Source organism: Rissa tridactyla, chromosome 2 (assembly GCF_028500815.1).
Source record: "Rissa tridactyla isolate bRisTri1 chromosome 2, bRisTri1.patW.cur.20221130, whole genome shotgun sequence".
NCBI classification, from domain to species: domain Eukaryota; kingdom Metazoa; phylum Chordata; class Aves; order Charadriiformes; family Laridae; genus Rissa; species Rissa tridactyla.
The window spans coordinates 153,079,471-153,107,273 of record NC_071467.1 but is presented as its reverse complement, the minus strand read 5'-3'; the positions used below and the strand labels follow the sequence as shown (position 1 = coordinate 153,107,273).

The following is a 27,803-nucleotide window of genomic DNA, read 5'->3' as shown; positions in this document are numbered from 1 at the left end:
CAAGAAGTTAGTTTGAACTTACGCTTTTCAGATACATGTCTCGAGAGACATGAAAACATTTCAGATAGCAAAAAAAATTGTTAAATAACATGATACATGGATTTGTATGTTGTTTTAGTTTAAAAAAATCCTCTTTTTAGATATATATGTATAGATATCTCACTCAAGAAAAACAGAGTTGAAGTGTATCAGTGCTCCAATATAAAAATAAAAACAGCTGTTTCTTCTTTAAGCCTAGCACAGCTGAAGAATGTGTTTTGTTTAGGGATAATCTGGTCCCTTTTTCTGATGACATTTTAGAGCATATGCAGCTTCCCCCAGCCCTCGGCTCTCAACCATTGATACTGAGGATGAATGGGTTAAGAAACAGTTTAACACCTACAGGCTAAGAAATAGTTCAATATTTATCCTATTACTGTTAAGTCTATTAACAGAAACAAATACTGAAACAAAGGGAAAACAGTGTGATTGATCTCAAGTTCTATGTGATGAAACATCTCTAAACTCAGAAAAGGAAGAGAATGACAAAAATAAATCACATGATAAAAAGAGATACTGTGTTTTTCAAAGTAAACTGCATTGAAAAGCCTTACGTATACAATCTGCATGTACAAGAATAAACCCAGGATCGTATCTAAAATTTTGGTATTATTACCTTCCTAACCTAGTTCTCAGCCCCAAAAGGTGTCTGGTATGAGCAGTAAAGGTAAAAAGAGATGACAGTGAGGAGAAAAGCATGATGAATGCTGAATATAAAAAGTTAAAGAAAGTTTTATATTCTTCTGTATTCACACTTATGGGTTTTTTTAATTCCAAATATTAAAGAAGCTTTCATTCCTGATCCATAAGACATTGTTTGTCTGGGAAACATTCATTTCTTGAGGCAGGCGAAAAATTTTAGCTACTAGCAAGATGCAGTACTATCAAAAAGACCAGATGTTGTCTCAAATTATCTTGAAGAAACAATGTTTCTAGGAAACAGAGACAGGATCTTGTCAACATTCACTATGTAATGGTTCAATTGTTAAAAGAAACTGAACCACTTTTCAGGAAATAGAACAATTGAGGACATTTCTAACCCTGAAATGGAAACTGTCATTCCTTAAGTGGCATTAAATAGCAATATATAAACAGGACATACAAACCTTCTTCCCAATCTATAAAACAAATATTAATATTATTATCAGAAATAGATATTTGAGATGGTGATCTATAAAGTCTCGAAGATTTGAAGATTATGATCTATTTTGTGTCAAAGCTGACATTAACCTAAACCCAAGCTTCAAGGAGAGGGCATGAAGCAGTCTAAACATTTACAAAGCATGCTAATTTTTCAAAACATTACAAAGGCAATTTCACCAAACTTTTCTATTTACTGCTATCTTTGTGAGAGCTGCAACCTGACATAATACTCTGTGTATCAGAAAGAACTTTCTGAGTACAACACACACAATACAAGGTGAACAGTTTATAAGTTTGTTTTTAGTACACAATGGGTCAGGCCCATATAATCAGGAAGTAATCCAGTACTCAAGATTAAGAAACACTACATTAATTTAAAAGCTCCTTATTCAGTATAACCACACAAGAAAGAAGAAAACCACACTCAGCTAATACTGTTTTAGACTAAAGTTTACAATATCACAGGAGAAATTGTTTTGTCCCCATTAATTCAGGTAAGAGATTAAACGGGGGAAGTAGGGTTGAGGGAAGAGGAGATGGTAGTGTTTTAAAACTGGATCAAACCAAAAATGATTTTTTTGTTCATTTATATCTATTTTAAATGGCTCAATTTCATTTGATCACCGTTTGCTAAATTTCCACCAATATCCGAAGGTTATACAATGTGTAATGTACAAACTTTACTTTAAAATCTCTGCGATTCTTTTGTATTAGGTTTATTTCTACAACTAAGACTGAAATAAATCTTTCCAACTTCATATTCTGCATCTCTTTTATAAATATTAGAAATTATTAAAATGATTTTGATTCACATTTCCCCTTGCAGTTTTCAAATTGAATACTCCCATGTTAATCGAAATACTAGAACCTTTTGATGCTATCGTGAATAAATGCAGACTGAAACAGACTTGGCAAAAAAATTACTTTCTGACATCAGTGATGAGCAACACTACCTTTAACATCATTACTTTAAACAGCTGTCTGGTACAATGACTGAAAACAATCCACAGAAGCAACTCAGGAACACAGAGGATGAAGGAGAAGCTTAACACATTAAGCACCTGGTTAAACAGTGTAAGGGTTATGTCCCTGACAAAGGCAAAGAGACTTCAGATGTTGTAATGTCCTTTCGGGTTCTATCCTGTTAGGTATGCAACAGTCAAGCACAATAGCTTCAACAAGCATCAACCATGCATTCTGTCATAGCAGTATGGTCCCAGACTTCGTATGTTTGGAAATGTAACTGCTCCCTCTTCCAACAGGGGAGAGAAAAATAGTCAGCAAAAAAGATCATGCACTATCTTCATACTGAGGCACACATTCTTTCAAAGAAAAAGCTTACTTATCAGTTATCTGACTTCAAGATGCGTTTCCATCTGAACAGTTACACTGTGGATGTACACACTCTCATCACCCAAGGTCAGATAACTTCTCCCTACAGAGTACTACAGACGTTACTTTCACATTTAACCCCTCACACCTCAAACATTACTGATATGAAGTACACAGTGCACAGCTCCATCTGATATCTGTCCCTGCTGTAGAATCTAAACACTACAAGGACTCCAGAAGTGAAAGGTACTTCTGGTAAAGGGAAAAAGGCGGCAAACGTTCGGGTTAGAAGGGACCTTAAAGATCATCTAGTTCCAACATCCCTGCCATGGGCAGGGACACCTCCCACTAGACCAGGTTGCTCAAAGTCCCATCCAGCCTGGTCTCTCATCTAATAAGAGAGCAAAGGACTCACCACACTCAAGCACCGAGTATGCTGAAAAGCTGAACACAGGAAAGTTTTTGCCAATTCTATTGCCAAAGCAGCAGCACATAGTTTTAAGGAAGACAAGGCTAGGCTGATTTCAACCATTTGGTGACAGCATACCCTTAAGGTAGCACAAAATGGTGACAAGGCTGCAGGTTTACAATGCTCTAACATCAATTTTACTAAACATCCTGGACTTGCATTTGGCAGGCTGGTTTTAGAGCTATATTTACAACAGCCTGACAAACTTCTACAGGGCTCAATCTGTTGGGAGCAAGATTTAAGACAAATTTTGATGCCGAAAGCTCACAAAGAGAATACCCCTTAAGTGCTAAACCTACGCAGTCTCTGTTTGCAATGGTTTGCAATGGCTGGATCACTATGCACTCCAGGCTCCAAAAAACTCCCTCTGCTCGCTCTGACAGGAGTTCTCACATTGTAAATCCTGACCCATGGATTTTTAGAGCCAGCACTGAGAGCTCAACAGCTGATATCTCATACCAAGACAGCAGACAGCTCTACTGATAGATAGAACATGACAAAGTTTACAAAAACTGATCCAAAGAAGAGCTCATCAAGGATGTAGGATTAAAGAAAAAAAAAAAAACACAACTGAAACTATTTTGTCAGATCTGAAAAAGGTATAAGTACATTCCTCTTACATTTTTATAATGCCCTAAGCACAGGGCAAAACAGAAAGCAGCATGGCCTCTAGACATCCTGCAAAAGGAACATCTAATTTATCTTTGAATACCAATGCAGATGTAACTGTTCCAAGATACGAGTTTAACTATCATCATAATCAGAATATTTAATTCCAAAGTAACTTCCTTTTAAAAACAGCCCCATATGTATTAGTATAAGATCTGTGTGCGTGAGACAGAACCCTTGGAGCCCATCTCAAAACAGGTTGTGAAATTTTGCACCTTGCACCTTTGCTCTTCCCTGAAGAAATGGTGTCAAGCTTCTGTACACACAGGTGTCCTGTACTTTTACAATAGCTTCTAAAGACAACCACCAAAATTTTTACAAATTAATATTTTATTAGCTCATTATTTTGATGGCTGGATCACTAAAACACCACCATGTCAATTCACTGACTGGCTGAAGCAAGGGATGCAAGAAATTCAACTATAAATGTGAACTCACTCTATATTAATTAATTTTAAAAATAACCCTTTAAAGACAGAAATTGTCATTTTTGCCTCCATGGATGAAAGATGCATCTCGGTTTTGCTAGTTTAATTTACTAATGTCTACTTTTGCAGAAAAAGTAATTTTACTTTCATCACCAAAAAAACGCAGTACATAGCAGTATCTATTACACAAGCTAAGGGGAAAAAAAAAAAGATGCTATTTTTTCTCTATTAATAATGTACAATAGGTGCTCCTTAGCATTGGAGGTTATCCCATTACACCCCAGTGCTCCAGCCCAGATATTCTTAGTTTCCTCTCCCCTCCCTCCCAATAGGGGAGACATTAAGAATGCTTCAGCACAAAACAATGTCTGCCCTCTAGAGATTATCATCTTATCAAATACCTTGTCTGCCTTTTTAAACCTAAATGGCAAGTATTTCTTTATATGAACTCCAGAGGAGGGAAAAACAAACCCACAAAAAAGCCCACGAAAGCACCACAAAACCCCCACCTCCTAGGCATTTGCATCCCTCAGCATTTTGCTAGTCATTCCCTGGCCAAAGTCATACTTAAACAAAAAAACAAGGAAACTAAAAACCATGAAATTCCATCTGAACATAAATACACCCACTTTTTTACTGTGAGGGCAGTCAAATACTGGCACAGATGCTCAGAGAGGTTGTGGAGGCTCCATCCTTGGAGATATTCACAACCCAGCTGGACACGGTCCTGGGCAACCTGCTCTGGCTGACCCTGCTTGTGCAGGGGGTTGGACAAGATGATCTCAAGAGGTCTCTGCCAACCTCCACCATTCTGCCATTCTTTGATAATACACAGAAAGCTACAAATTGAGTATTAAAAGATGGTGTATTAGAATGCTTTACTTCTGACTGAACCAAACCAAGGTTGAACAAAACAAATGGTTTGTTTCAAAGTTTGAAAAAAAAGAAACAAAAAAAAAAATCAAACAAAAAACCTACAGAGACACCTGAAAAGGAGCCCTCAGCCACCAGGCATTTTACCTCTCGGTAAGAACCAAGTCATTCTTCTTTTCTCATATTCCTGCACATTTGCAAGAAAATTAGTAGGAAAGGTGACTGGAAGTTGGCGCAAGGTACATTTCAGTCACTTTAAGTGGTTGTCTTCTCGTAACTGCCGTCCTCAAGAGGCCAAAGAGGGAGAAGGAGCTATCTGTGCCCTTCTGTAACTGTCAAAATACACAGACGCTGGACCAGCAGCACCGACATGAAGGAATTCCTCAGAAACACCCCGAATTTCCCAACCCATACCAGCAAAAGCAGACAGGCGATGTCCCACACCTCTCAACGTCTGCCTCTAACGCTTGCCATGACAAACCGTCTCACCTTCAGAGCCTGCCAGGTCGGAACATAAGGTAAGAAAGTCCTCCTCATCTTAAGCCAAAGAAATGTCACAACAAGGCCTTTCAGCACTAAGCTTTCTGCCACAGCCCGTTTTACCAAAAGAAATGCTGTGTCAGTTCAGCCTCACGGTGCAAGGGTGCGTGCAGGGGCTCGGCAGGCCGGGAGGGTGGGAGGGCGGCCTGCAGGCCCCAGCACTGAGGGGAGCGGATCAGCCGGCCAGGCCCACAGCACTGCCCTGGCCACTGAGGCCTCTCAGCTTCACTATTTTTCCACAGAAAGGCACACTTGTATCAACCCCACTTTTCCTGATGGCCCAGGAGAGGAACATTGACCCCAGCTATGAGCGCTGAGCAGCTCTGACAGCTTCAGGCCGGCTCTCCAGGCCGTCTGACCAAAAAGAGGGACTCACAGATGTAAACTCCAGACTATTATCTGGAGTATTATTCTGAGCCTTCAAACTGAAATGCACGTTTCATTTTAGTGCTAATTGACCAAGATCCACCAGTACTTCAGTTACCAGTTTTAACGGAAAGGCCTGAGGCCCACACCCAGTATGGCTGAACCTTCACACACAGTACTCAAGCATTAAATGGAGATAAACGTAAAAAGCGTTTTCCTTGGGACCTGGCAGAAGGCCTCCTACAGCATCAGTGACGCTTTGTCTCTAGACCAACATTAAAAATCCCAAGTGGCAGAATTCACAGGTATTTTCTTCAGACTTGCACATGCCAATAGATTTTACATGTAAATCATCCTGTGAAGTTAAAACACAAAATCTGAAATGAACTATGAAAGAAAGAAGAAACAAGGGGATGACATCAACAGAGCAAACGAAACAGAATTCTGGGTTTCATGCTCCATTCTTAAAAAAACCCAAACAGTATTCCCAATGCTGCAGGTATGAAAACCACAACAAATGCCATAGGTAACAAAACCAACAAATAAACGTTCATAAATATTTCGCAGTCTACTTTGTGTCTGAAGACCTGACAAAAAGCAGCTGCATGATCTTGAAAATATACCTATAATGTAAATCAAGTATCTAACATACCAAATACATGGCATCAAATCTTACCAAGTAACTTCTAACTTCTCATGATGAAGAAATTCTGTAAGACTTTTTTTAAAATCAGTTTGTTTATTTCACAAAGGGTTTTTGCAGATGCTTCTTAGGGGTCTATACAGCTTTCTGAAGCTATAAATCTCAGTACTGGCATGAAGACTATTTCTCTCAAGCGCTGAACCTTTCAGTCCATATTTTTAATATTTGAGAGTTATTATTACATCATCTTTTATCCATTAACTACCAAAGAAGAATCCAGGTATGACTACCATACAGAACACGTAAAGTGTATTTTTTAGATCTGCAGACGCTGTCATTGGATGCACAAGGAAGAAAGAAAACATGCATACATTCAAAACATAGTTGCAAGAAGATGAAACACATTCTGTACAAAAACTAGAACGAGGAAAGGACCATGGTTATTTTTATTCATTTTTGTTATACAACACATGATACACACATTTTTGCAATGTCTGATCTTGCAGCCGCCTCAACTCTTTCAGACCCTATTCCCATCTCCATAACAAACATAATTGTCTTGGAGAAGTCGAAAAAAAAAAAAAGTGCCTACTGATCTCTCTGAAAAGCCCGGCCTCCTAAAAGCGTTACTTTTTCACAGACCAGATGTTATACTAGCCCTTTGTTAAACACCACAGGCATAATTTTCAGTATACCTTTGCTATATTTTTCCTATTTATCAATAAGACTTACAGAACACAAGAATTCCATATAAATTGAAAATTTAAAAATCACAGAGTTCTGAATATCACTTTATTGATTCTTCTCATCTTTCCACATTTAAACTTACCTCAGATTCTGGGGAAACCTGGCTTCGGCCTGGCTGATTCTGAAGGTGACCAGCATCTCTGTTGGGCACAAAATCCACTGCATTGTCATCCGATTGCGATTCAACCATTTCCATGGTCATCCGTCTAAAAGTAAGTACATACCATATCTAAATAATGCAGTACAGGGAGGTATATCATTCATCTAGGGAGAAAACAGCAATTCCAGACTATTTTATATTTGGAGCAGACAACTAACAACTAACAGAAAATACATAGGTTTCTCTCAAAACTGTCAGATTAACTGAAGTCCTTTCCTCCCATTCCCCCATATTAAAATATTCACTCATATAGCCAGGAGCTCTACAAGTACTTTGGAAAACCGCAAGGAGGGGCAGGTCTGGAAATGGTTCTCAGGGGAGGGACAAGTCCCAGGGTCCTGTGCAGTGTTGACAGTGGGGCTGGGAGCGCGGCGCTCCAGAGCAGCCCACCAGCACTGCAGGCAGCAGGTCCCTCATGCCTCCCACTAGTCAAGGCTCAAGTTGACCGTCAGCCGTGTGCTGCTACAGGCCTCTCGAACCTTCTGAGATACCGACCCTTGGCTGGGATCTACACTTGAATTGTCTGTAAACTACTCACGGCTCAAGACCCACAACGATTCTTCTTGTTTTGCAGGTTTAAAAGTAGGGTAAATTTTCATAGAATAAGCAACTCCCTGACCCTCAAAAATTATGAGTTTAAACTCCACAGAGAAAGTTTCCAAATGTATCTGCTATATAAAAATGCAATTACCTGGCAGTTGCTTTTCCATATTTCTTGGCACATTTAGTCATAACGGAAGGTGTGTGTTTTAAAACAAGAGCTTGGTTCTCTTCGGCTCCCTTTCTCTCCTACCAAACCCTGCACTGAAGGTGCAACAGGTGATGTCACAAACATTGCCACGGCAACAGGTCAGTTTACAAACAGAACAGAGACAGGAGAGGGTCAGGCAGAGGCAGGCAGGACACCCTGCAGGCGCGCTCCCACCTACACCTTCCTTACATAAGGAACTGAGGCCGCAAAAGGAAGATGCGATATAGTTGTGGGATTTAAGAGGCAGCAAATCTCGCTTCCTCAAATTCATTTACTGCAACTAGGGGATGGCAAGACCATCTGAACTCAAAGTTCAACTATTTCAACTAGCTGACAATTACTGCAGTTTCTTCTCAGGTCTTACACTGAGAGATGGAAAACATGGGGAAGGAAATGTGCTATGTGCCTGACTCTGAGGCTCCTGAATTTAGTCCCACATGTTAAAAGTTAACTACATTAAATCAAATTAAGTATAAACCCAACTCCTTTTGCGGCACTATTTTACAGAATCTTTGAGGAGAACAAATAACTATTTTTTTTTAAAAAATCACCCTTTTTGCCTAGAATAAAGGCATGAAAATATGAAAAGGAGTCCAGTCAAATGTTGCAGAGAAGCATACTTCTAGCTTCTATTCCTCCAGTGGTATTCTACTGACCAGACTTAACAGTACTACAGGTAGTGGTAGCCAGGCTGTACACGATTCAAGATTTGATGGGTTAACGTCAGTATTTCTGCCAACAGAAGTAAAATACTCTATGCTGATATCAATTCAGATTAGATCCATAAGGAAACATTTTACACCTAAAATCCTTCTACATTCCTGTCTTGTTAGTTACCACTAATTATCTTTTTCCTCTAGATACAGTCTAATGAAAGACCTACTGAAATTCACCAAAGTAGAACAACTCTGGGGAGAACGTTTTCACCAAGGTTTCCACCATCATTGTCCATAACAAGATGCTTATCTTATTAAAATATTTCAGGGGGTTTTATGCATTCGATATATCAATAATAATTTAAAAAGTAGGGAAAAAAAATCCTCCTTAGTACACTAGGACCATCCACAGAGTCTCAAACGTGAAAGCTGTATCCAGTTCATGTAAGACTACCTCCATAAGCTTCAGAAGAGCTCACGCACCAAGGAAGATTAATTAATGTATAGATCCTGGCAACATATTCATTGCAATCTCTTCCTAAAGATGGGAATATAGTCAGAATTAATTCACTTTATACAGGCCCTGAAGTATTTTCTTATCCAAAGCCATCTGTCACAGATAACCTGCTGCTGGAAAAAAACCAAGTACTTTTACTCCCACTGAATGCATTCTATAAAAATTTTACCTGGAAAGAGCCACTCTTCATGTTGTAAAACATAGGGTTTAGTTTCTAAATTTTAGCTTAATTCCTCACTTATTGCAGAAAACTATAAAAAAAATTAGTTATGTTTACTGCTTTGATTATTAGGATTTTTCTCCTAAAGTCTTTTCCTCTGCTGTTCTCCAGTAACTGAGTTAGCAAATAGCTATGAAAAGAGCACTAGTGCAGCAGAAAATCTAACAAAAAGTTATCACTAGTATTTTACAAAATACAACAAAGGACTGTATCTTTTAGATTATCTGTGTTAAATTAGAGAAACAACAGCAAGTATTATACATGCCAGTGAAATAACAAATATAATTAAGACTTATGACATACCTGAAAAACTCAAGAATTAAAATAGATTTTCCGTCTATAATTGTGTATATTCTGACTCAACACAAATTATTGTCGATTTTAATTCTCTAGCAAAGTGGAGTAAAATCTGAAAATTTGTATACTGATTTTAATTAGCTTTTTTTTTTTTACTGCCATAAAATGCAACTGTTTCCCTAGAACACAGCAAAATACATTTTCAAGATAAGCTAAAATTGGCTTCCTTTTGACAACCTGGTAATTCTAGTATGTTTGTAAACAGAGACTTGTCTAAAAATGCTGTCCAAATACAAAGACCTAACTATAGCCTATAAACACGAAACAAAAATAGCAAAGGGCATAAGTAACTTTAAAAGATAGACTAGTTATCTTGGCATAAAATTCAATGAGAAAGATGACTAAAGAGAAAATGTAGCACATTAGTATCATAATGCAGACATGTTACAAGATTATGAATCTTCGGCAGACATAACCATAGGGGGTTACTAAACCTGCAGATGAAGGTCAGTTGCAGTCACTTGAACCCACAGGGCTAGAAGCAGTACAGCCACACAGGGCCATGTCACTTCGTGTGGGCTTGTGCACAGCTTGAGACCATGCGGGCTAACAAACTCCTGAATGTCACAGTCCAGTCCAGCTTATCGCTGTCTTTAGTGCACTCTCATTAACTCACAGTTTCCTATAACCTGAGGTGTGCAGGTTTTGCATTTCCTGTATTACCTCATATATCGTTCTACCATTAATACAACAAACTGTTTTTAATAAATATACATAAAAATACAGAGCAAGATCATAACTATGTTTCTTCTACAATATCAGTAATACAGACTGTGGTAAAAAACAGTTATTAATTCAATCCAAAAACTACCAACATAAACAGTTTTCACATGTATCACATTGAATCAGTCTACACTGCAAGCAAATTCTAACATATTTATTGCTTTTAAGTTTCAAAGAGAAATCTTTTGACAAGCACTTAAAGTCCTTTATAAAAGTGTATCAGTAGTAGTACACATCACACTTTAAAGTCTACATTACTTAATTTAAAGGAAAACCAAGCAAACAGTTTGAAAGTATGTGGTCTTAGGTTCTGTTTAAAATTATATGATGTTTTTCTTTATTGTATTATTAATTATATACAAGATTTAGTTTTACGTTCAGCATTAATACATTAATTTCTTACATTTTCCACCTTGGTTGCTACCATCATTGAACAGTAATTTTAAATATTAGGCTGGATTTTTACATTAATAAAAAAGATACACCTCTCACCTCCCATAAAAAGGGGCAAAAAATGGCTTTCCATAACATAGACAAAGATACCTGCTTCTTCCTACATAATAGCAAAGAAATCTTCAGGATCTGGCAGGAGGTTTAACCGTTAACTAGCTAGTAACATTTCAATACACATTAACACACGTTCACTATAGTCACTGAGACTAATGTACAGTAGGTCAGCAGCAGGTAAACACTGATTAAGAAGATGCACACTGATTAAGAAGATGCACATCAAAAGCTTCTCCGGCTGATAGCAGCACATCCCTGATGGGACAACACTGACAGACAGCATTAGCTAAAGGAAAATATTGCCCAGGTGACCTAGAAAATTGGAAGTCATTGACAGCTAAAGGTGTGAACCTTTTATATTTTTTCCGTAAAAAAAAAGTTAAGGAGCATCCCTATCAAGATGTGTTCCTGTGTATAAAGATTACAAGAAATCCCTTCACTCCCCCCCAATACTGCTGTTTGTTTTACAAGTACATCACTGAATATTAATATAAATATTTAATGTCTGTTGGTGAAATTAAACTGCGTAAGCAAATGGGTACAGTATTTTGCATAACTGGAAATGTGTGGCTCTCTAATTAAATACCCAGAGACATTTTAAAGACAATTTCTTTATTTCAACAATACTTTATACATCAGAGACTTTATACAAAGGTGGCTTATTACAAAGAAAATTGTAAGGGGCTAAGAAATATGTTTCAACCCTTGCTCCAAATCTCTTTGAAGACTTTTATTAACACGGAAAGCAAGGACAGAAATTTACAAACACCTATTTTGCATTTATTGATGACCTCATGGTGAGTGTGGACACTCTCAAAATGTACTAGTTTCAGAAAAGGATTGTGTTTTCACATATGAAGTCTATAACCTGTCTAACTACACTGCTTTGGGTAGCGCACCAGCCGGCAAGGTGGTCACAGCATTCGGCCAGGTAAAATGAGCAACAGGGCAACGGACTAGATTCTCAAAGTGTCATCTTTCTGCTAAGTTTTCAGCATCAGCAAAATACTTATTAGTTTCTTGTGTCTCCTAAACTCTAACGTGTTTTCTCGTTTTCCTCCCCATCCTTTTCTTCCTAGAATATCTTAACAAAACCCTCAAAAAAGAATTTAAAAACCCAACCTGCCATTGCTGTAAACACAAGCATGCTACCTGCCACTGCATCTGCCACCTCAATCATCAGGCCAGGACGGTGCTGAGCCTGCTGTGAGGAGGACACACGGTCCCCCTTTAGAAGAGTCCAACCAATCCCTCAGCAGGTACGGGGATCATTTATTTAAGTGTCGGTGCCTGGGGAATCCTTTAACTGCCACAAGACACGCTGCTCCGCTCAGCACCGCGTCAGATGCAGACACGGCAGTGCTGGATGCAAACAAATCCCTCAAACTTTAAGTCAGAGGCAGGGCTCAGGAAGCCCACTGCGATCCTTTCCCACCTCGGAAAACCCTGCGGGCAGGGACGTAACCGGCCCCACCGGACTAAAGGGGAAAAGCCACCAGGCACCACGGCCTGCCCCCGCCCCTCCCCGACCAGCGCTCTCCCCTCGGCTGGGGCAGCCCCCCAGAGGCCCGGGGCCGTGACTGCAGCGGCCAGACACGCTGCCCCCTCCACTCCCTCGCCGGGCCGCCGACAGGCGACTCCATGCGGTCTCGAAGGGCCCGAGCCGCAGCCCGACAGGGCCCGCCAGGCACCTCGGGGATGCCGGGCCGTAACGGAGCGGGACGCTCGGCGCGTCTCGGGGACACCCCACAGAGCCGCGCGGCCCTCCCTCAGCGAGGCGCGCTCCCGGCCGCCGGCGGGGACGCGCCTCCGCCCCCTCCTGCGCGCTCCCGGCGGCAGGGGCCGAGCCGAGCGGCGGCGAGCGGCACAGCGCCCCCCGGCACAGCCCGGCCCGGCCCTGCCCTCCCCGCCGCGCCGGCGGGTCCAGCCGCCGCCCGCTGCCCGCTGCGCTGCCCCGCTCCCGGCCCGCGGGGGGTCGGGCTGCGCGCACACGTGTCCCCGCCCCCTCCCGCACTCACCCGCCGCCCTGTACGTGCTGCCCCCGTCACAGGGGGTGGGAGGGGGGGATTGGGCCGGGCGGAGCCGCACGTCGGCCTCACGTCAGCGCTGATGCAGCCGCGCCGCCGCGGGGGCGCTGAGGAAATGGCGTCTGCGGCGACTCCCAGCCCCAGCGGCCGCGGAGGGGGGAGGAGCCGGGGGGTTAGGCGGCGTCACCGATTGGCTACAGGGCGCCCAACGGCCGGCGGGCTGGCCAACCGCCGCCGCGGGGCTGTCGGCAGCGCTCCTCATTGGCTGGGGGGCGGGACGAGCCGCCCGGTGTGGGGGAGGGGTGGGCCTCCCCTCAGGCTGGGGGGGGCTTGGTGGGCTGAGGCTGTGCGGAGCCGGCCGGCGGCTGGCGGTGTCCGGCCGTGGCGGCTCGGCACGGGGCGCCCTCAGTGGCGGGCGAGGGGTCGGCCCCGCTCCCCGGGTGGGGATTGCACTCGAGGGTGCGATAGCAGGGGCGCGATGCCGGCCGCTCCCCGCGCCGGCGATAAGGGTGGTGGGCTGGGCCGCGCTGGCCCGCGGCGGAGCGGCCTCCGCGCACAGCCCGGCCCGGCCTGGCCTAGGCGGGCGCTGCTCCCCGGCCGCCTCCGGGGAAGGGGAACTGGCTGTCGTCCCCTCGGCGGTGCCGGAGTAGCAAGGTACAAGGAAACTTGCCGGGGGAACGGCTGGCGGGCAGCCAGCGGCAGGGCCGCCCCGCAGAGCGGTGCCCCCAGCTTAGTTTTAAATCCTTCTACTTACTGAAAGCACATTCCTAACATCAGTTATTTCTTATGTGGCGTATTTTATTTTTTTCCTTTTGAAGTATGCATTGTATTTTGTATTCATTCGGCTAAATAAATCAGAAATTTCTAAGAGATAAGGAGCGGGAGTGACGTGCGTGTTTCCCTGCTCGCTGCCACGGGATACGCTCAAATGGCATGAGTCATGTTTGGTTTGCACTGTACGTTTGAGCATTTCTTGTTCCAGGAAGTATAAGGTTCATGTTCTCAGTTTTAATAATTTTAAAATGCCATAAATGCTTGAGCCCTCTAGTCTGTTACTAGTGGTGTTTTAACACCATATATCTTATTACTGTTCAGTATTTTACAAAGTAGCGTCAGAAGGGATTAAACTACAGTATGTTTTAAATTACATGTCTATACATCTCTCCACTTATATTCTGAAGTATGTAGTGTATTTGCCCATTTTATGTGTTGGTTTTTTTTTTCCTGTGAGAAACTATTCAGTGGTGTGCTAAATAAGAATGAAAAACCTAAGTTAATTTCACATGACTCATTGTGATTGAAGAATTGGAGGATGTGTGTGTCAGGTTTGGTAATACGTCCGTACAGGTCAAATACTCAGTCTTATTCATGGAATGAAGAGAACCTAGATATTTATTTCCTGTGTTTAAAAAAAACCAAACGAATAACTATCTTTGACTTCGCGAAAGTTGAATGATATTTATTTACAAATGGTTTTGCCTTTAAGCATGTAAGTCTGTTAATGTGCCTCACAGAAGTTATTTAACATAGACATCAAAATCATAATCTTGTGCAAAGAATACAAAAATTTTAATGTCCATATTGCTTATGCAAGTTTTCAGTTTTCATCCTACATTTCCTTTGTTGAAATATTGAACAACACCCCCTTCCTGTTTTGAGTTCTGTTTCCCTCCTTTTGTTTGTTGCATGTATTTTATATGTCTTTTCAGGGTTTTAAATAGGAGTTTCTCTTCCCACGATTAATAATCTTCTGGTTTGACAGCTAACCCATTAGGTAAAAAATTGTTATGCCCATTTGTCAAAAGATATGCTTTACTAGAAAACCTCTGGTGAATTAGAAAATATTTGATAGAAAAATGAGATAATCAAATGAGCAAGCAAGTATAAAACTACTGAGAATAACTCTGCTGAAGCCTTTGGAAAAAAATCCGTCTTTGCTTAGTATACTTAAAAAGCCAAAAGTAGCTGTTGTGATACTGGTAGAACCTCACAAATATTTTTGAAGGTAGAAGTCTGATCACAAACAGGAATAAATTTCAAATGACTCTGTTAAATAATGGAAACCACTGGAATTAGTTATTTATAAACAAGCACAATTTCCATGGAACTCTTACAGTGTGAATTTGGAAAAGCAGTTATTTTCTATTAGTTTTCGAGTAAGTCATAAGCAGCTTTGGAATGTTTAATTAAGAATTTATTACTCTTCTCTCTGATTATTTAATGAACTGTATCAGAGCAGCGAGCAAACTGCCAAAGGGATTTAGTCCTTGGTGATATAAAGACCACTAAGCAGCTTCAGCTCTTGACACGGGTTACTGAAGTTGGTCAAGTTCTGCCAGGGTTTAGCCTAGCCACAGGGCTGGTGAGCTGGAAGAGGAGGGCAGCGAAGTGTTGTGTTCTTACTGTGGCAAGGTTGGGGCACTATGTTTGTTAGCTGAGGCCGAAACAACCTTTGCTACAAAGGTGTGTAATTTTAACTAAAATAATTCTTAAATGGTTCTAATTAAATTGGTATCAGTCCCTGCTATGAACTAATTTAATTTCAAATGCTAAGACCAAAAGCAATCCATAAGAAGGCTGCACAGGTCAGGATTCTTTATGATTGTCGTAATTTACATAAGATGGTACTGACCATATATTTGAAATCCAGGCTGCCATCAGAATGACTACCTGGGTCGTCTTTTATCTCTAACCTGAAATGTCCAACCTGACACCTACTGTGTCCTGCAGATTCAAGGAAGTATGGATGATTCAGTAGCGGCTACTTTTTTGATGTTTTTTGGCTTTGGTGGGCAAAGTCAAAAGTTCTGGAAAGAGAAGTTGAAAGTGTAACTGAAAGAGCAATGTCAATTTAAGCAGCCCCCATCTCGTTCCCACCCCCTCAGTTACACTGATAGGACTGCTTGGGCAACTGTGGGAAACCCAACTGTCCAGGGAATTAATTTGAGTTAGAAACAATATATCAAGAAAGAAAGTTTCTTTCAACCTGGATCAAGTCTTAAGTCTGGTCCACTGCACCGTCACAGAGAGAAGTACTACCATAACTGAGGGGGGGTTAATATATGAGCAGGGAGTTGGAGCAACTTCAGCTGACACTGGCATCAAAGGAAACATAATGCTCTTTGCAGAGAACATAAATACTTCACCAACGCACATTACATCAATATAAATGCCATCAATGTAATCTTCAGACAACGGATTTTACATATTGGGTCATCACAGCTATCTTTTAAATAGTTTTTTTAAGGAATAGAATTAAAAGAACTTGGTGCATTTTAGTTATAATCTTATGAAACACTTATATGTTTTTCTGGTAAAAAAATTCATAGATTGTCATGGCATAAGTGAAGACAGAAAAAGGGATGTGCTACTTATATTGTAGATTTCTTTTTAATTAGGATTCAGACATTTGAAGATAATATAGGTTAGACTGAGAAAAACAGACTGGCATTCTATTTGAAATAATACTGATATTTAATAATTTTGCTTTGATTATGCATTATAGAAATGATGCCAATATTGCCATCTCGACTGATGTTTAAATGTTTGTTCTGTGATTTTTTTTTTCATCCTAGAGCCATTTGGTGTGTTACATATCTCTCTTTTCAGCCTGTTCCATGCCTACACTTCCTAAACATGATGAAATACAACTTTTAGATTAAAGAAAGGCTAAAGAAAAAACTTTATTCAAATTATGTCTGAAATGCCCATAATGTTATTTAAATAAATAGAATGGTAACTTATAGGTAGGTCATTATGCCAGAAATAATGCGCACTGAATGCTTAGCTGAAAAGTGTCCAGTAAATGTATTCTCATGTAACAGTTAATGAAGCTCACTGTTAGGCTTTTCTTACAGTGTTCTGTTTTTCTTCACTTACGCAATCTGATATTTGATGTCTCATCTTTGTCTCCTTAAAGATTGCATATTTATAATTATTGTCATATCTCATAAATCAATTCCTTTTTGGGTATATCAACCTAGAAGAGACTGAACTACCATAAAATAATTGCACCACAGATCTCTTTGCAGACCGCTCAAGTTTTAGCAGGTCATAAATAACCCTACCCCTACCTCTTTCATTATCTCTAAAGGAACAGAAGGACAAATGCAGAACTTGCAGAATGGTCACAGGGAAGTGCAATCAACACACAGCCACTGTTTTCACAACTTATTTTGTAAGTGCGAAGAAAGTCAGAAGTAACTAATACCCTCATGCTGCAATAGATGCGTCTGAAACAGAACAGATTAGGCAAGTACACTGTAATGAGTATAAAATATAAAATATTGTAATGAATATAAAATATTACTAATTATTTATTTTACCTATTCCTTTTTGATAAACTGCTAGCAATGCAAGAAAAATATGCATTCCACTTGACTTAAAAATAGAAACAGAAATTACATATCCTTAAAAAGGCAAATATTAACAGTATTGTAAAAGGTGAAAGCTTTGTAAATTGTGAGTTTTTTCCCTAACGTATATAGGTTTTTAAAAAATGTTACACATCTGTAGGATTAAAAATATTGTTATGTTTCCTTTCCTAAACTATGTGAAGATAGAAGTAAGACTGAGTGACTGTATGAGTAGTGTAAGAGCAAATTACTGATCCTTTTATTCTTATTTTTTGCTACTGCCCATCACTGAAACCTCTGAAAATTGCTACTGCCTAAATTAGTGCTGTGCTAAGGTACCGCCTTGACTTCTGTGGGTTGCAGAAGCCAGAAGCCCAGGAAGGAGTAGCCTTGAGGAGTCCCAGGTACGGCTTAGTGAGAAGTCTGGCCTAACAGCTGTGAGGCTTTGCAGTACCTCAGCTAGCTCAACACTGCCTCGTGTCATGTAAATAACAGGATTTCTTTATTTGGAAGGCTTGGACGTTATTATTGTTGAAGGGAGTATCAAGTACTAATCTAGTTCAGTTTTTAAAAATATCATTACTTTGATTTTATTGGGTTTGTGATGATTTGATTTTGGATAATAACTTGCAGTAACGCTACAATATTTTACACCCAGGTGTACAGCCTGAAATACAACATTTCAATGTGGTTTGTGCTGTGGGTTTTTTTTTACTTTTTTAGGATTTATAATCATAAATCTGATTTTATAAATACTTAACAGGAATCACAAGTGATACGTTACTGTGTAGGTTGAAATGAGGGGTACTTATTGATGCACACACACATACATGCCAAAGTAAACCAGAGGAGACTAGCAGCTAAACTGCAGTCACATTATTAATCATTGTTTGAACAACACCGCAAACAACTAAAATGATTTGTGAATGTGTAGTTAGATGTTTGGCGTGGTGTTTGTAAGAAAAGCTTTATGAGAAGGAGAATTGACGCGATTCACAGTGTCTATTTTCTCACCTACCATTCCTAGGTCAGGTTTCCCATCACTGTTGTCTCACCACACACTGGAGCAAGAACAAATTAAAAAATGGGGAAACCCATAGTTTGGCAAATAACTTGACATTCTGTGAATTGCTGTGTACTCATTTGTCGCTTACTCATTTCATGACAGAAATTATTATAGTGGAAGAATAATATTCTGACTAGGTAACAGTGTAAGGTGGCTGAAATGTTTAATTTGACTGGTAAGTTTAACATATATGAATGATGGTATTTCTGCTGCAACAGGAAAAAAGAATGGCAATTGAGATCTGTTACATTAAATTCTCTCATTTCCTCTGCTGAATAATGAATTTTCCCTATATAATAATTTCCTTATAACATATAATAATTTCCTTATAACATGATGTTATGGTTTGAAGAACCCACAACAATTTATTGTTGTTTAGACAGTCATTCTATCACCCAGTGATCCCTCCACACCCAGGAAGGGGAATCAGAAAAAACAAGGAAACCCAAGGGTTGAAATATGAACAGATTTAATAGAATAATACTAAATAGTTAACATTAATTATATGAAAGAACCAATATTGATCCTGATACCAATATAAAATATATGAGGATTATACTTAGACAATTCTATCAGTAGGAAGCTGTGCACTCCCAGCAGTGGGTAGCAAATGTCAGACACTGCAAGTGTTACTGCTTCAGGAGGAAAGAAAGGGCTCAGTGGTCTGGCACCAGGGTAAGAAGTTCTCAGGATCACAGCCATCATAGAAGAGGAGACACTCCTCAGCAAACTTTCTAATTTATATTGAATGTGATGTTCATGATATGAAATAATCCTGTTGGACAACTTGGGTCAAGTGCCCAGGTCTCACTTGTCCTCATTCCCGCACCTGGCGAGCTCAAAAATACTGAGGCTTGGAAACCCACATACCATAGGTGACTATAAAGTAAATATTTTCACAAATTCAGACACTAGAGTCTTCTAAAAATGCAGTTTTCCCTAGCATTAGAAGAGACCTTACTGAAAAGTAGTCCCTGCTTACTGCAGGGGGCTTGGACTAGATGACCTTTAAAGGTCCCTTCCAACCCAACACATTCTATGATTCTATGAAAAGTAAAATTACTGAAAGAGAAATTAATCCTGTGTCACTCAAACCAGGACATTCCACTCCTTATTTCATAGCATATATATGTCACACTCAAGTTACTGCTACATTTGTCTTCTAATATATATGCACATGCAGACATAATTCTCTAAAGCTATGAACTGTTCCTCTAAAAGGTCTATTGAATTCCTTTAATCCAAAACTGTGGGTTCCATCTGCCATAATAGTCTTTCTGGATAGGAACAAGTGATGTGGCATTCACTGAGTTGTCAGATTGGGACAGGGTGACAGACAGGTGGAGTTGGGCGCAGCAATGTAGTGTGTTGTGCCCGCGGAGAGCATGTTCCCTGTTGCTGGATGCCACTGGACAAAGCTGGCTCTGGTTTCTCATTACCACTATGTTATCCTGAAAAATACTTATTGCACACTGTTAGTGTTATGTAACAATTAACATCATACAGTTTAAGGATTCTCACCCAAAATCAGATCGCCTTGAGGTACACATCAAACTTCTCCATTCTTCCACATCACCCACCAGGTATGCCCCGGTTCTTCAGCAAAAGCAACCCCATGAGTGGGTCTGCCCTTACCTGAGGCCAGGGTAACCCAGACTGTTTTCCCCAGCATATTCTTTACGTGCACCACAGGGACCTTTTCCCCTTCTACGGTAGGTAAAAGCTCTGACTGAGTGGGATCAGCTCAGCTGACAGTTCCCCTGGTGTTGACTAACCAGGTGGCCTTTGCTAAATGCTCATCCCACTTCTTAAATGTCCCAGCACTCATCGCTTTCAGGGTAGTCTTCAGTAGTCCATTGCGTCATTCGACTTTCCCGGCAGCTGGTGCGTGATGGGGGATGTGATACATCCACTCGATACCATGCTCTTTAGCCCAGGCATCTATAAGCTTATTTTGGAAATGAGTTCCATTATCTGACTTAAATGTTCTCTGGAGTACCATATCGCCACAAGACTTGTCTTTCAAGGCCTAAAATAGTGTTATGGGCAGTGGCATAAGGCACAGCATATGTTTCCAGCCATCTGGTGGTTGCTTCCACCATTGTAAGCACATGGTGTTTGCCCTGGCGGGTTTGTGGAAGGGAGATACAGTTAATTTGCCAGGTCTCCCCATACTTGTATTTCAGCCACCGTCCTCCATACCACAAAGGTTTTGACTGTTTGGCTTGCTTAATTTCAGCATGTTTCACATTCATGGATGACCTGTGCAATAGCATCCATAGGCAAACCCACCCCTTGGTCACAAGCCCATATATATGTTGCATCTCTTCCCTGATGACTTGAAGTGTCATGGGCCCACTGAGCTAAAAACAATTCATCCTTATGTTGCAAGTCCAAGTCTACTTGAGGCACTTTAATCTCAGCAGCCTGATTCCCCTGCTGGTTGTTTTGATGTTCCTCAGTGGCCCAATTCTTGGGTATATGGGCATCTACATGACGTACCTTCACAGAAAACTTTTCTGATTGGGCAGCAGTATCTTGCCACAAGTCAGCAGCCCAGATGGGTTTACCTCTGCGCTGCCAGTTGCTCTTCTTCCACTGCTTTAACCATCCCCACAAGGCATGTCCCACCGTCCACGAGTCAGTATAGAGATAAAGCACCGGCCACTTTTCTCATTTAGCAATATCTAAAGCCAACTGGATGGCTTTCACTTCTGCAAACTGACTTGACTCACCCACTCCCTCTGGTGCTTCCACAACTCGTTGAGTAGGACTCCACACAGCAGCTTTCCACTTTCACTGTTTTCCTACACTACGATAAGATCCATCAGTGAATAGCGTGTATCACCTCTCATTTTCCAATAGTTGATTATATGGTGGGGCTTCCTCAGCACACACCACCCTCTCCTCTGGGCACCCTCCAAAGTCCGTGCCTTGTGGCCAGTCTGTGATCACCTCCAAAATTCCTGGAGGACTGGGGTTCCCTGTTCGAGCTCACTGAGTAATTAGTGCTACCCACTTACTCCACGTCGCATTAGTTGTGTGATGTGTGGAAGAAGGCTTCCCTTTAAACATCCAGTTCAGCACAGGCAACCAGAGTGCTAGAAGGAGCTGTGCTTCAGTGCCACTTACCTCTGAAGCAGCTCGAACTCCTTCATATGCTGCCAATATCTCAATAATTCTCAGTGGCAGTATAGCGAGCCTCTGATCCTCTATATGCTCGACTACGAAACCCTAGGGGTCAGCCTCGAGTCCCTCCAGGTGCCCTTTGCCAGAGACTCCAGGTAGGGCCATTCTCCCCAGCTGCGGTGTAGAGCACATTTTTTATATCTTGTCCTATCCGGACTGGCCCAAGTGCTACTGCATGAACAATCTCCCATTTAATTTGTTCAAAGGCTGATTGCTGCTCAGGGCCCCATTTAAAAGCATTCTTCTTTCTAGTCACTTCATAGAGAGGGCTCACAATCTGACTGTAACCAGGAATGTGCATTCTCCAGAAACCCACAATGCCTAAGGTGGCTTGTGTTTCCTTTTTGTTAGTAGGTGGTGACCTAGCTGTTATTTTATTAATCATGTCCATTGGGATCTGGCAACACCTGTCTTGCCACATAATTCCCAAGAACTGAATCTTTTGCACAGGTCCCTTGACCTTACCTCGTTTGATGGCAAAACCAGCTTCCAGAAGGATCTGAATTACCTTCTCCCCTTTCTCAGAAACTTCTTCTGCTGTATTACCCCATCCAATGATGTCAATGTATTGCAGGTGTTCTGGAGCTCCACCCTTCTCCAGTGCAGTCTGGATCAGTCCATGGCAAATAACAGGGCTGTGCTTCCACCCCTGGGGCAGTTGATTCCAGGTGTACTGGATGCCCCTCCAGGTGAAAACAAACTGTGACCTGCACTCTGCTGCTAAAGGAATAGAGAAAAGTGCATTAGCAGTATCAACTGTAGCATACCACTTAGCTTCCTTTGACTGCAGTTCATAGTGAAGTTCTAACATATCAGGAACAGCCACGCTCAATGGTGGCGTAACTTCATTCAGGCAATGATAGTCTACTGTCAATCTCCATTCGCCATTAGGCTTTCACGCTGGCCATGTGGGATTGCTAAAGGGTGAACGAGTCTTACTGATCACCCCTTGGCTTTCCAGCTGATGGATCAACTTCTGAATGGGGAGCAAAGAATCTTGATTAGTGCGATATTGTCGCCTATGCACCATTGTAGTAGCAACGGGCACATTTTGTTCCTCGACCCTCAACAGCCCCACAATAGAAGGGTCCTTTTACAGGCCAGGCAAAGTACACAGTTGCATGACTTCCTCTGTTTCCACTGCTGCTACACCAAACGCCCACCAGTAACCCCATGGGTCCTTAAAACACCCTCTCCTGAGGTAATCTATGCCAAGTATGCACGGAGCATCCGGGCCAGTCACTATGGGGAGCAAAGTCAGTTCTTGAGATCCCCCTGTCACTCCAACAATAATGGTGGATTCTGCCCCTCTGTGATTTGATGGCATTAGGGTGCACTGTGCACCAGTGTCCACCAAGGCCCTGTACTTTTGTGTTTCTGATGTGCCAGGCCATCGAATCCACACAGTCCAGTAAACTCAATTATCCCTTTCTCCCTGATCATGCACGGTAGCCCACAGGGTATGTCGCAGTGTGTATCGTTTCTCTTGAACGGGTTTGTCAGGGGAATGTTTTTCCCTAATGGCTGAAAAGCCAGGTTGGGAGTTCACGCTGTTCACCAGCTGGGATATTTTGTTGAGCATGCTGCAAAAGAATTCCGCGGAATTGTCAGATGCTTTTCTGACAGCTGAGACATCAATCTGTGGAAGAACACTCAATGCCGCAGAGTTATCAGATGCTTTTCCTGTGGCCTGGTCAGGTGGTTTTTCTGCAGCTGAGACACTGGCCTGTGGGGTGGAAAGGGGGTTATCAGTGTAATGCTGCACTCGAGCATCCATCTCACCCACCGTCGGTGCCTTATCGTCTTTCCAGCTAAACAATGACAATACAATAGCATACACTGGTGGTGCACTCACTACCCACTTGTGCCAAATGGGTCCAGTAATTTTGAGTGCATCTGGATCTAATGGTGTCAGCGGGTTGTCCAAATCAGTAAAAATCATCTCCCACACAGCTATTTCCCTCAGATTCTTAACACCTCTCTCAATAGTTGTCCACTTGCATGGGTGGTATACGACGTCATCCCTAAAAGGATACCTGCTCTTCACACTTAACAGGAGTCGCCTCCAGAGGGTGAGGCATTGTGGTATTCCTCCAAAGGCCCTGTCAATACCCGATTCTCTAGCCAATGGTCCCAATAGCTTGGCTTCTCTACCGTCTAAGTCCAAAACATTGGCTCCAGTATCCCAGCATCAGAGCAGCCAAGTAACCACTTGCTCGCCTTCATAACGGCTGTAATCCTCACATATATCTTGCAGCTCACTTAGGGGTAATCATCGAGTGTTTACCTCTGCTTCTGTGGTGTGTGAATTTCGTGGTTGACCATCGCTACCTGCTCTAATTGCATATTTCCTCTTAGGTACAGGATTGACTGGTAGTGGCACTGGTTGAGTCTGTAGGTCAGCTGCATCATCCATCACTGAGGTCAGAGTAAGTTTAGTACTCATTGAAGCTGCAGGTGCAATGTCTGTCGTGGCGGCCGGCAGGATCTGCACAGGTGTGATGTCTGTCCCGGTGGCCAGTGGGGTCTGCGCAGGCATGATGTATATCACAGGGGCCAGTGGGGTCTGCGCAGGTGTGATGTATGTCGCAGGGGCTGGCGGGGTCTGCACAGGTGTGATGTCTGTCACAGTGGCCGGTGGGGTCTGCGCAGGCGTGATGTATATCACAGGGGCCGGCGGAGTCTGCATAGGTGTGATGTCTGTCACAGGGGCTGGCAGGGTCTTTACTGGTTGTGTCCCTTTACGGCAGATCCAGCCAATGGAGAATAGCAAGCCTGCAAAGCTTAACACAAGCACAATGATTGAAACATCCCAAGGGTATTTTTGTTAGTAGGTGGTAGTTAGTAGTTAGTTAGTTAGGTAGTTAGTAGACTCTCAAGAACTGTTGCTATTAGTGCCACTGGAAAACACAAATCCTCAAGAGACACCCCTCCCCTTGCTAAATGGCCCGTAATATAACCCAAGGTGTAATTAAGCACAATGCCCCAAGGTGAGTCCAACCGTGGCCATCTGCGAGATGCCATTAAGTGAGTGACAAAAAACAGAAAGATTACAAAAGGCCTGATAACATAGCAAAATACCGCCACACAAGATAACAAGGCGATGGCTTTAACTCCATTTTTAGAAATGATAAATTGCCCTAAACCAGTGATAAACAGCAATGAACACTCCCACAGCTCCCAACATAAATCTCTACAGACACACCAGAGGAGTCCAGCAACAGTTCTCTTAAACCACTCCAACAGAATCATAATGACTGTTTGACAAATCCCATCAAATCTGATTAAAATTTAACCCCTTAAAAACTCTTAAAAGCCTACAGTTTTCCCAGAACTCTTTGAATTAAGTGCAAAATACCATGTTAGGTACCAAGTTCATTAAAACTGGCACGTTGGGTGCCAAGTTTGTTATGGTTTGAAGAACCCACAGCAATTTATTGTTGTTTAGACAATTATTCTATCACCTGATGACCCCTCCCCACCACGAAGGGGAATCGGGAAAAACAAAGAAACCCAAGGGTTAAATATAAGCAGATTTAATAGAATAATACTAAATAATTAACCTTAATTATACTGAAGAACCAATATGGATCCTGATACCAATATAAAATATACAGGGATTATACTCAGCCAGTTCTATTAGCAGGAAGCTGTGCACTCTGGACAGCCAATGTCGGACACTGCGAGCGCAATGGCTTCAGGAGGAAAGAAAGGGCTCAGGGGTCCGGCACCAGGGCAAGAAGTTCTCTGGATCACAGCCATCAAGGAAGAGAGAGAACTCAGCAAATTTTCTAACTGATATTGAATGTGACGTCCATAGTATGAAATAATCCTGTTGGCCAGCTTGGGTCAAATGCCGAGGCCTCGCTCCTCCTTGTCCCTGTACCTGGTGAGCTCGAAAACACCAAGACCTTGAAACCCACATACCATAGCTGACTATAAAGTAAATATTTTCACAAATTCAGACACTAGAGTCTTCTAAAAATGCAGTTTTCCCTAGCATTAGAAGAGACCTTACTGAAAAGTAAAATTACTGAAAGAGAAATTAATCCTGTGTCGCCCAAACCGGGACACATGAACATAATATGTACTTCACAGTATTCTTAACCATTTACAATTTATTAGTGTTTGTAGAGATCTTTGAACGTCTTTGGTGAAAAGTATAAGATTTGTATAAAACATTATTTTATACTTACAACATGAATATTAACTAATATCACTTTCCAAACAACTGCTTGAATTCTATTTAAAATTTAAATACAGCAGACTTTACTATTAAAAGTCTTTTGAATAGGCTGTGTTAAAAGAAGTACAGAGAAAACAGAGTTTGCTGGTATGAAAAGCTTCCTGAAAGGTTTACAAAGGCTCAGGTAGCTTAATGTGAATATATTGTATCACAGAAATGTTTGCTGTTGTATGATCATGCTTTGCAAAAGATTTATGCTGTGAAGCAAGGTAAACGGATGCAATAATGGGGCAGGCACTAATACAGACATGGAGAAACTACCCCACACAAAGGTGAATGACATTGACCATTCAGATCCTGCAGTAAAAGACAAACACTTATGTAGATCTCATACTCATTCAAAAATATGCAATGAAAATATGAAAAAAATACTAGGAAAAATTTGCATTGGGTTAACAGTCTGGCTGCAGACCAAATTTTCTGGCACCTGTAGGTTGTTTTTCATGGCGGAGCAGATTTTTTTGTTGTTTTTGGTAGAGGGTTGTAAATGACAGTGAAAAGCAAGAATGAAGAATAAAAAATGAAAAGCAATAGAATAAATGGAGCTCACTAGCTGCAAAGTAGAGGTGTCTGGGAGCTATAAAAGAGAAGGAAGATATAAAAGTGAAAAATAATTAAATGGAGTAGTATTCAGTATAACAGGAGATTATCAGGCTATTCACAGTGTAGTTTGTGTGACAAAGTTTTTGTATTTCTTTCATGTCAAGACTTGTTAGTTCTTAATCTACCAGTAATAAACATAAATGGCTAAAGCAAGATATTTTTCTTGAAGAGGAAATCTCTTTTATCAAATGCTAGCTCAACTAATCGATCTCCTTGATGATGCTATTTTGCCACCTGGCTTAGTTATGAACTGTTTTTTCTCATTCTGTTTATCTCCCACTTTGGCACATTACACAAGTGTCAGTCTCCATTACGTATGAATAATGTGTTTTACTGAACTATTTGAGAGACTTATATAATTAAAAAATCATTTATCAAAAAAAACCACCCAAGGAAATTGTCAGTGGGATGATATCTAGTTTAATATGGAAAATGAGGTTTTAGAAACGGGCACTAGATGTTTCCTATTTATCATATTTAAGTGAAGACGGATATTGCTTGCTCTTTTTTCCTTTTTTTTTTTTTTTTTTTCCTGGAAACAACAGCTCTGCAAATTCAGCCTTGTCTCAAAGCTAAGTTGTATTGTCCAACATTCATCATCACTAAGGGTTGTACAATCACCGAGTTCAAATGTTTTCCTTCCATCTATGTGTATTTATACATACCCCCCCCAGATGTCAAAGAGCAGTATGCTGGGGTGTACATTTTTAGTCTAGTGGTAGAACCACTCAATATTTACATGACTATTTTCTCCAAAAGATAGCGCCTAGCAAACAAAAAGCAGCAGACTTCTTCCTCTCGCAGTATCTGTTGAGCAATACTTTTTCACTGTGTTACAAGCATCTCCTTGTAAGGATTATTTTAATATGATTTTAAATAGGATTTTACTATGGTGCACATGATCTATGCATTTTTTATAAGAAATAGTCATATTGCTAAAAAGGGGGGTTGAATCACCGTCTGAAGGCAATTACACAATTTCTGAATTAAAGAGGGAGAGGAGTTTAAAATAATATTGGCCTGGTTGTGGTGTTTTGATTGGCTCGCTGCTGATATTGTAAACAAGTGTATTTCTTAATCATGAGTGGGCAGAGGGAAAATAACTTTCTCTGGAACTTGCCGACTTTCCTTCCATTGCGCACAGTGCCCTCACGTGGCTCTTTCATTTTCCTAAAGC

At 41.3% G+C, this 27,803-nt stretch overlaps 1 protein-coding gene across 14 annotated transcripts in view; it reads right to left on the bottom strand.

The window, feature by feature from the left end:
* Positions 1-13,305, bottom strand: part of CREM (cAMP responsive element modulator) — a 35,510-nt gene extending 22,205 nt beyond the window's left edge. For 3 of the 14 annotated variants that reach the window (XM_054189838.1, XM_054189831.1, XM_054189837.1), the window contains exons 1-3: positions 13,159-13,304; positions 8,101-8,213; positions 7,332-7,455 (exon numbers count right to left, since the gene is read on the bottom strand). In XM_054189838.1, the coding sequence (XP_054045813.1) occupies positions 7,332-7,455; positions 8,101-8,141 (165 nt within the window). In that variant the 5' untranslated portion in view covers positions 8,142-8,213; positions 13,159-13,304. Of the gene's footprint in view, positions 1-7,331; positions 7,457-8,100; positions 8,214-13,158 lie in introns of those variants that run through there. The other 11 variants (XM_054189833.1, XM_054189830.1, XM_054189842.1 and 8 more) reach the window with 8 other exon arrangements.
* Positions 13,306-27,803: the final 14,498 nt, after the last annotated feature.